The 10,371-nt window shown below is 34.9% G+C and overlaps 1 protein-coding gene across 1 annotated transcript in view; it reads left to right on the forward strand.

Annotated features, from left to right (window-relative positions):
* The window catches only part of LOC106460060 (popeye domain-containing protein 3-like), a 33,806-nt gene that overhangs the window by 15,607 nt on the left and 7,828 nt on the right, over positions 1-10,371 (forward strand). The window contains exons 6-8 of the mRNA XM_013919746.2: positions 3,697-3,805; positions 7,532-7,684; positions 9,038-9,338. Of these exons, the coding sequence (XP_013775200.1) occupies positions 3,697-3,805; positions 7,532-7,684; positions 9,038-9,338 (563 nt within the window). The remainder of the gene's footprint in view (positions 1-3,696; positions 3,806-7,531; positions 7,685-9,037; positions 9,339-10,371) is intronic.

The following is a 10,371-nucleotide window of genomic DNA, read 5'->3' on the forward strand; positions in this document are numbered from 1 at the left end:
CGAATTTACGGAAAATCAATTAACGAACGGAGACGTAACAATATTATTTATCATTTCTTAAATATAATAACACAACACAATTTTAACTTCATTTTAACAACCAAATAATAAAGCAACTGAGACAGTAATAGTATGATCAGTGATGGCAATCTCAAAACGACTTTTCGCCATTCGTAACAATTCATATTAATACATGACCATTTTTATTTTCAAAGTTTATAAGCTTTCTAGGACCATCGGCCATCGATTTGAAAATTACTGACCATATTGGGGTCCAAGAGCCCGGGCGGTTTCATCCTTCTTAAAGCATGTTGTACATAATAGCGGTCCGGCATGGCCAGGTTGTTAGGGCGCTCGACTCGCAATCTGAGGGTCGCGGGTTCGAATCCCCGTCACACCAAACATGCTCGCCCTTTCAGCCGTGGGGGCGTCATAATGTGACGGTCAATCCCACTGTTCGTTGGTAAAAGAGTGGCCCAAGAGTTGGCGGTGGGTGGTAATGACTAGCTGCCTTCCCTCTAGTCTTACACTGCTAAATTAGGGACGGCTAGCGCAGATAGCCCTCGTGTAGCTTTGCGCGAAATTCAAAACAAACAAACATACATAATAGTACCGTAATCTTAAATTGGTTTTAATCTTGCAGACTTTCCAATATGAAATTTCTTTTAAAAATTCAAGTTTCGATCTTCGAAATTCAAAATCGTGTTACTTTTATATTTCCGCACGTTATTTATCCGTTATATTTCGCATTTTCAGTTTTTGATATTTTCCAAAACGTTATAGAGACGATCTGGTTTCGTCGTCAAGCCAGTAGCTTCGGAAGGTTATGTCATCAAGTGCTAGCCATCGACTGTCATGACTGAAGATTCTTGTTTATCAATGGACTGTGCTTGTTTAGTAAAGATCTGGGGTTCGAGACTTGATATCACTGAACACATTGCGCACATTCAGCCGAGGACGGGTAATATAAGCAAACTGTATCTCATTGTTCGATTTGAAGAGCAGTAAAAAGTCCTTATGGCTGTGGGAGTTGGATTTGCCAACAATCCCGTATTACAAGGGACGTCTTTTATTTAAAGAGAAAATTGCCTGTCTCGTACTAAATCAGTGCGCGACGCCTTTTATCATTATTTCAACATATTAAAAATATTTATCATTTTGCAAAGCCAGTTTTATTATTACCTTACCTTCCAATGATATAAGGTTTGGAAACTTAGACAATGTAATAATGCAAAATATGTCCCATGATTTGCTAAATCAATGCATTTAGCGGAAGCTAGAGAACTAATATTTGAAAATCATATTATTAGCAGCTAAAATTAGCTGCAGCACGCTTTTACACGTGGTTAGGAAAACGTTAGGTAGAGTGAGGGAAGTAGCGGGGATACCAGACATTCCTCACGGGAAAACATTAGGTAGAGTGAGGGAAGTAGCGGGAATACCAGACATTCCTCACGGGAAAACATTAGGTAGAGTGAGGGAAGTAGCGGGAATACCAGACATTCCTCACGGACGTAAACATTAGGTAGAGTGAGGGAAGTAGCGAGAATACCAGACATTCCTCACGGGAAAACGTAAGGTAGAGTGAGGGAAGTAGCGGGAATACCAGACATTCCTCACGGGAAAAGATTAGGTAGAGTGAGGGAAGTAGCGGGAATACCAGACATTCCTCACGGACGTAAACAGAAGAGAAAAAAAATATGAAGAGATTGTGTAAATATGAAAGTCAATATAAAGAAAGATACAATTGGGTAGAAACCTGTCAGTTCCAATATTGGTAAAGCCTTTTGTACTGGCGTGAATTCGCTATTGGGCATGGAGGCGAAACTGACCAGGAATTGACGAATGTTGCAAAAAAAGGCGGCAAAAAAATGCCCTTGGCGAATGTAGGTGAGTACTGCATATTATTATTATTAGGGTGATAATAATGATAATTATAATATTGGGAAGAAAAGTAGGATCAGATGCTAAGTTAACAGTTCCGTATTTTTGAAATAAATATTAGCAACCCCGTCTGTCGTCTGTCTGGTCAATAGTTCAAAATTAGGAACGACTGTATTTATATCTGACCTGGCCGTTTCAAGTAGCCCACAAGTGCGTAATTTATCGTTTGGATAGAAAATTCCAACTAATATTTTTTTAACAAACATTGTAATTCAATCTGTTTTTTTTAATGGATTTTTAATAAATACAGTTACTGAATGTTTTCACGAGTCTTTTAATTTCCATATGGGCTAAATATACTATGTAAAAACTAAAACATTTAACAGCTGTTTATTTACTATCAAAAATTGCACATGATATATAAAATTCCTTTACAAAGTTTCATTAAAATTTAATAACCGCTTTCACTAATTTTAGGATGACCAGATTTCGAAACCGGGAAAGCCCAGCCCTTACCCATAATTTCAAAATGGTTCTTGTCCTTTTTCTTGGCAGTGTGATCCATAAAGTCCGATCTGTCTTTTAAAATGGAAAGCCTGCTTTCAAAGTATCAGAAGAACACGCTTTCTTTTCAACGTTTTGACACTGTGATAGGTTGAACATTTTCAATAATAAAAATATCTTAGTGAACAGCCCTTGATGTTTAACCATCCACCACTCATTCACTAACTCCTATAGGTCTACTACAATACTACTAACTAAAAATCCAACGCAGACCTGGGTTTCTCACCACGCACAGACAGAACTTTTGAGAGAGTTTGGCGGCAAGAGAGTACGTTTTACAACAATGAGCAAGTCAAGTAGGCCTATTACATGCGTGATTCAGGAGAGTACGTTTTACAACAATGAGCAAGTCAAGTAGGCCTATTACATGCGTGATTCAAGAGAGTACGTTTTACAACAATGAGCAAGTCAAGTAGGCCTATTACTTGCGTGATTCAGGAGAGTACGTTTTACAACAATGAGAAAGTCAAGTAGGCCTGTTACATTCGTGATTCAAGAGAGTACGTTTTACAACAATGAGCAAGTCAAGTAGGCCTGTTACATTCGTGATTCAAGAGAGTACGTTTTACAACAATGAGCAAGTCAAGTAGGCCTATTACATTCGTGATTCAAGAGAGTACGTTTTACAACAATGAGCAAGTCAAGTAGGCCTGTTACATTCGTGATTCAAGAGAGTACGTTTTACAACAATGAGCAAGTCAAGTAGTCCTGTTACATTCGTGATTCGATGTGACTAACAGTTTGATGTCTTTATCATAAAACCGGGACTTCTGTTCACCTTAACTAATCCTTAAATTAAATTTAGAAAACTATGGATTAAGAATTGGATTACAAGATAAACCCTTAAGTTAAAGTAGCTGCTGGAATCAGACTTAATGTAATCCCAGGTTTCATAAGAAAAATTTACCCAGCCCGTGATTCCCAGAAAATCAGTGCAAATATCTTCTTTGCTTGACTTTATTAGGTGAGGTAGTTGTTCTAAATAAACGAAACCTGAAACCGAATATTATTATTTGTCATCGCAACTTATAATTTCTAGTTGTGTGTTACCTGAGTATTTAAACTATGTCCGTTTACTTTCTATTTAATTAGTGTATTGGAGTATATCTCCATCACAAATGTTGAGTACAGATTGTCATACGTTAGTAATTAAATCTAATCAAGATACATTATGTTTAAACTCCGTTATTAACGTTGCACTGACATTTTTTAGAGAAAAATAAACTATTCATTTCACTTCCAAATTAGAGTGAACGTAATGACAGACCACCATTTTCTTCATCATATTTTTCCGAAGCAATTTTTGGACTCTCCCGAATTCGAGTCCAGCAAAGCTGGGATTGAAGACAAGTTTAAGGTAGGTTACAAGTATTGTTTACTTTGTCTTGTTTTTTTAACTGATGAATCCTTTTATCAACGTTTAAAATAGTAAACATAAAAATATAGTTTCGATACTCACATCGGGCTATCTGCTGTGTTCACTCAAGGGAAATCGACCTCCTGATTTTAACATTGTAAGTCCTACGAAGCCTTACCGCTGTCCCACCGGGAGTCTCTAGCAGTGGGTGTAGCACAGATTTATGCTTAATATTTACTTATGAGTATTAGTATTGTTTATATGAATGCGCTTAAATGTTTTGGTGTGAAAAGTATTAGTATGAACATTTGTTATGGTTGGAATCTCTTTTGCTGTTTGTTTGTATATAGCTCAGCACATAGATACGCGATGGGCTATCCGTTCTGTGCCTACCACAGGTATCGAAATCCGATTTATAACGTTTTAAGTCCGCAGATTTGCTGCTGTACCACTGGGGGAGGGGGTGTAATTATAATCAATTATATTTGTCGTAAAACAACAGTATTATGCTTATTGGTTTTTTGTTTTGTTTGTTTGTTGAATATAGTGTTTAAAAAATACAAAAACTTACCACTATTGTCTTGTGACAATTATAATTGATTGTAATCACGCTTCGAAAACAAAAACCTTTTGTGTGTGTTTGTTATATGCAATGTACTGTCTGTCCATAGTGAGTATCAAAACTTGATTTATAGCGTTATGAGCCCAAAAAGCCAACGGGGTGAGGGGGGTGGGGAGTACGATAAACGTTTTCTTTTTGCAGGAAGGGAGTGAGAACTTTTATAGCAAACGTTTGCAGAGAATCTAAGAAATTTAGTATTTCTTAAAGCAAATCAAAATATCGAATGGTGAAATATTGTTATTCACTGCCTTTGTAAATAAGATAACCGCAAGAGTATGCGTTTATCATAACCGAGAAGAAAGATCAAATTATAATTGGAAAAATATAGAAGAATTATATAAAAAATTCTCCACCCACTAAACTTTACACATAAAAATATGTAAGTGTATCTGCTTTTAAAACCAGTCATTGTTCTTTCTCATCCAAATCAAAAATTTTAGCAGAATCCTACACCCTGTAAGTGGAGTGTCGCGTTGCACCGATCAATACTCGTTACCTCAAGAACAACGTCTGATTCAGCGTTGTAACTATTAGGCTAGTCGGATTGTCAGTACAAACAACTTTAAAAGTTGGTACCATGTCATCCCACGACAATTTTGATGTGTTGAATCCAAATATACTTGTTACCAAGCTGTAGTACAATAGCATTATTCGTCAAAAACTCAAAGAGTTAAAATACAGCTTGGTAACAGCAAATTGGAATTCAGGAGGTCCGAAATATTCTAAAAACAGTTGTTACCGACTTGTAAACTAAAAATTATTCTTGAACACTTACAGATGATTGATTCTAGTCTATATATCTTAAGCGCTAAAACAAAAGGACTGAGTGTTTAATACAGAATATAAGTAATCATTTCCGGTTAAATCCAGTGTTGTACTCTTTCCTTTAACATTCGATTGCTTCTGTTAGAAGAGTGTGATAAACCATCATCTATGAGTTCCATAAATTCATTTACACAGATATCATACATTGATTGCTGTATGCAACTAATGAGTTCTTACTTTCGTCTAACAGCAGTGATGTAATATTTGTCTGTCTGTGCACTTACGATAACTACTAAAAGTAGTTTCCCACAAAAACTTCAGGTCAAGATCAAATGCAAGATATCAAATATCTCTGTGGAAGTTTGACATCGTGAACTGAGCTTCCTTGGGTATAAAGGTTCTGTAGAACATAAAAGAGAGAAGTTCTCCTTTGATTGTGTAAAGCATAAAATTGGAACGTTTTATCTAAACGTTATCTGACCAAAATAAAGATTCATCCATCCCTCGTGAATCTGGAAAACATTAAGTGATCTTAATGGAATCGACATTTTAATGTTAAATAAAATTATGGAAAAAGTGTTTACGTTTAACATGTTTCTGACAACTTCACCGAATAAAATATGTATTGGTGATGAAGTTCGATTAACAGAGTTTTTGTTGTTGTTGTTTCATTTATTAGCATCGTCTTCCCACATCGCGAATTACACAAAATAAAACATCGAGCATAATAGTTTGAATAGAATACCTGGAAAAAAATTGCTTTGAAGTTACACGTGAGCCTCGAAAAACAATATTTCAGGTAACCATGAATCAAATGAATTCCACCAAATCAGAAAACCTAACAGACTGGATCAGATTCATTCAAATTCCTTAAAGCTTCACGAATAGAACATTCCACGCATAACTCAGAACAAAACGATTAGAACATTCCACGCATAACTCAGAACAAAACGACTAGAACATTCCACGGATAACTCAGAACAAAACGACTAGAACATTCCACGGATAACTCAGAACAAAACGACTAGAACATTCCACGGATAACTCAGAACAAAACGATTAGAACATTCTACGCATAACTCAGAACAAAACGACTAGAACATTCCACGCATAAATCAGAAGAAAAGAAAAAAGTATAGTTTCGAGAAAATCAAAAACAAAAAATTAAATTAACTCTGAAATGTATAGAATTCGGGTTACATCAGAACCAATAAAATTCAGATAATACTGGATATATAGAATACGGATAACTCTGGAAATATATCCTGAGAATTAATATAATCCGTGTAACAAAGAGAATGCTGCTAACTAGAAAACCAACAGAACAGATAACTGTTTTTTTGTTGTTTTTTGGCAGTTAAGATTAAAGAAGTTGCATTTTAAAGTTTTGTTTTTGTTTGACGTTAAGCACAAAGCTACACAATGGGCTACCTGTGCTCTGTCCACCACGGGTATCGAAACCCAGTTTCTAGCGTTCTATGTCCACAAACAGATAACAAACAACCGTAATTAAAATTTTCCAAGACAAAACGTTTATAGAGGTTTTGTAAACAAAATTTGCTTGTCTGTTGTTTCAAATACCTGTATAGGTCAATGGCTGATAAAAGACGTTTGATAGAAACACCGTATGACAGCATTTAAGATTAGGCTGTAGATGCAAAATTAAATAGTTAGGCCAAAGGTCTTAAACGTTTAAAACACATTCAGAACAGCTAGAAAACAAGGTATATTGAGACTGTGTAATTGAATTACTGATGTCCCACGTGTGTTTACACAGTACAGAAAACAGAAATACCCTATACAGAAAAAAATTACGTCCTGTACTTTTCAAACACGTGATACACATTGTACAACGCAATAATATCCTAACACTGTCAACGACGCTACATAATAAATACAAATATTGTTCGGTTGAGTGTGTGTGGGGCTTATTTTATCACATCTACACTAAAAGTAAACTTGGAAATTTATACTTAGTATTGTATTTTATTTCTAGTATTTTAAATACAAAATACGTTAAGAATAACATGTAGCTCATACTTGGGAGGCATTTTTTTATTATAACTGCCCCATAACCTTTATGTAACAATAATGTTTTTTTTTCCTGCGTAGTTTAAACCTTCTAAAGTATAAGTTATTTCAAAGTTATCTTAATTTGAAGACCATAATTACCTTTTTTTTTCTTGCATCTATGCAAATGTTTTGACGTAAAAAAAAAGACTACACTTTGTGTAACACATGTATATAACTTTTTTTTATGGCCACTTTGTTATTGTCTGAATAATAAACGTTATCGTTATGATTCATGTAGTTAAAAACCTGCGGGTTATATTTTGCAGGTGTCTATCATAGCAGCAACCCCATGTCGGTACATTTTCTGGCAACGTCACAGTCTTGAATATCTGTTAATCAAGGAGACTCACCTAGCCAACGTCCTCTCGGTGCTGATAGCGCGTGATATCACTAGTAAGCTGTATGCTATGAATGAAAAGGTAAAATTTTTCATTTAAACGTTTGGTAGATAAACACGTGTCATATGTCACCCCTCAACAAAAGTACTTGTTTTCTGTTGTATGCACTGTATACACGTACGTATAGTTTGTTTGTTTTTTCCAAAAGCGTTTTAAAAAATGTTCTTATACAATCTCTTAAAAAGATACATTGATAGCATCAGTAACAGCATTAATAAATAAGTTTAAATATAGTATTTTTAGGCATCAGACATGAAAATACGAGGTTCCCGAGCTAAGTGATTCAGTAAAATACAAAATTAAAATGCGCCTGTTTTTAGTTCTTGGTGAAGATAAAAGTTCTAGAGTCTGAGCTGATAGCAACACAGAAATACATACGGCATTCCTACCAATACTTCTTGACACATTTGAACCGCTAGCATCTCGGGAAGATGCCAGACGTTCGCGTAATTTTCCACAGCTCTTGAACTATTTGGCGTAACATTGGCATGGCCATTCTGAAAATAGTCGTCAAATAAAACAATGGACTTGTGAATTGTTCGGGAACCTAACATTTGCTAGAGTGAACGTTCAGATATTTCCACCATCAGTAGAACTAAAATAAGAAAGCAGCTCTGTAAAATTTCCCGCTTTGGCTGTATTCATTTATGGAAGGAACTATTATCCGTCAGATGTTGGGTGAGGCTGGTAAATTGATATTTTTCCACTTAAAATATACAAAATTGAATTATTTTATAACTCTTGATAAAAAAAAATAGAAATGTGTATTTTTTCATTAAGAGCTTGAGCTGAAATATTATTTTACAAAAAAAAAACATCATCCTATTAAACTGTTATTAATAAAGTAGTAATTTTTTAAATCATGGTACTTCACTGAAAATAAAATTATTGTTTCAACAAATAACGGTAACGTGTATTTATTTTTATTTTTTGATGAATAATTATTTCAGTCTGATCCCTAGACGATATTTCAATTATGATGTGATGTGCTATGTAAAAAAAAAACTTTTTCTCGGTGACATTTTGATGGCTATACACGTAGTTTGGTACACAATTTGTTGAGGTTATTAGATCACGTTTGGGTGAGAAAAAGAAAACATTCAGAGCAAAAAATGACAAATTAATGAAAGACTTAACCGTGTCCTAGATTTAGAAAATGTGAAACTGAATCGCTGGCCTTCAAAGTTAGTGATCTGAGGCCCTTTTCTCATTTATATTGTAATTTAAAATTATTTCTAACAACTTACTTTATAGGCCTGCGTTTTCTACTTTAATGCTTCTCAAATTATTAATATTTAGTTTTGACATTTCGCTCAACTTTACTTATTGTTTTCCTTCGAAAATATAATAGTTTTTTTAACTTATTATTTGCAGATTGTAACCGAAAAGGGATCTCACTTGGACATTCGTCTACCAAGCATCACTGGTTCTATAACATCGTATGGTGGAACTCATGACGGTCAAGGATCACGATCACCCACCTCCCGGAGTATGCGCAGTAAGAGCCTTCATTGTAATAGCCTGACTCACGACAGCTTGAATCATTTACCAATATCCCCAGAAAAGATGCTTCTTCCCCACGGAGCCCGAGAGACGAGTGTACAGCATGAGCACCACGAAGTGGTTTCAATGTATCCTGGGAAGCAGTATTCACTCCAGGAGACTACAGACACAAGTAAGTCTCAAACAAACTTAACATCACATGTATATATATATATTTATTTATTAAACTTCATACAGACAACTCGGTACTTGTGAAGCAAATAGAACATCGTTATAAATAGTTACAATTCATCCAAGTATTATAAAATATGGAATGTAAACTACTTCTCTCTGTCTATCTGTAGATAGATAGGTGTGTGTGTGATATGTATTTTTTCAAATGCCTTTAGACAAAAAAATTGTTTCTTTGTTTGTTTGTAGTTAAGCACAAAGCTACACAATGGGCTATCCGTGCTCTGCCCACCATGGGAATCGAAACCCGCTTTCTAGCGTTGTAAGTCCGCAGACAAATCTCCTAGTGAGCATTTTGACAATTAATTTGACCTTTCTTAAGTATTTCAATCATTATTGTATAGAAGAAAATGTTAGTGTGTAATGTAATTTCATTTATAATTTTATATAATGATATAATTTATTAACTTCAGAGGTAGATATAGCTTCATATATACCGGTATACAAAGCTCAAAAATACAAGGTTTTTATTTTGTATATTGGTTTGTGTCAATTGCAAGCAGTATGTATTTTTACCACTTGTTTATAATTAGATATATAATTAATTATTTTAAGGAATTCATTAAATAATTAGAATCCCAAATTTATATAAATCGGTTCATGTTTAAGTTTTGATAGAGGATCTCCCGTTAACTAAACTGTATAGTTTGTACAGGGGAAGCTGTTAGCAACTAAGCTTTATATCCCAAATTCTTTCCTGTGACAAGTATATTGCATGTGAGGTAGTCCTAACAAACTAGTAACGACTAGAGGACTTCCCCTGCTAACGAAATACACTGGTCTATGAGAACATGGTACAGTATGTAGACATTGGTATTGTCCTTACCAAACTACAATATTTATTTATCATGCTTAGCTCATTATGAACGTTTATTCCCCGGCACCACGAGGTCTGGAACAGGAAAGATAACGGTGGGCAAACAACAGATGGGGGTATGGCGTCGTTTGGTATTAATTCGTAATGGGCTGTTTCA

This window comes from Limulus polyphemus, unplaced genomic scaffold, assembly GCF_000517525.1.
Source record: "Limulus polyphemus unplaced genomic scaffold, Limulus_polyphemus-2.1.2 Scaffold700, whole genome shotgun sequence".
NCBI classification, from domain to species: Eukaryota; Metazoa; Arthropoda; class Merostomata; order Xiphosura; family Limulidae; genus Limulus; species Limulus polyphemus.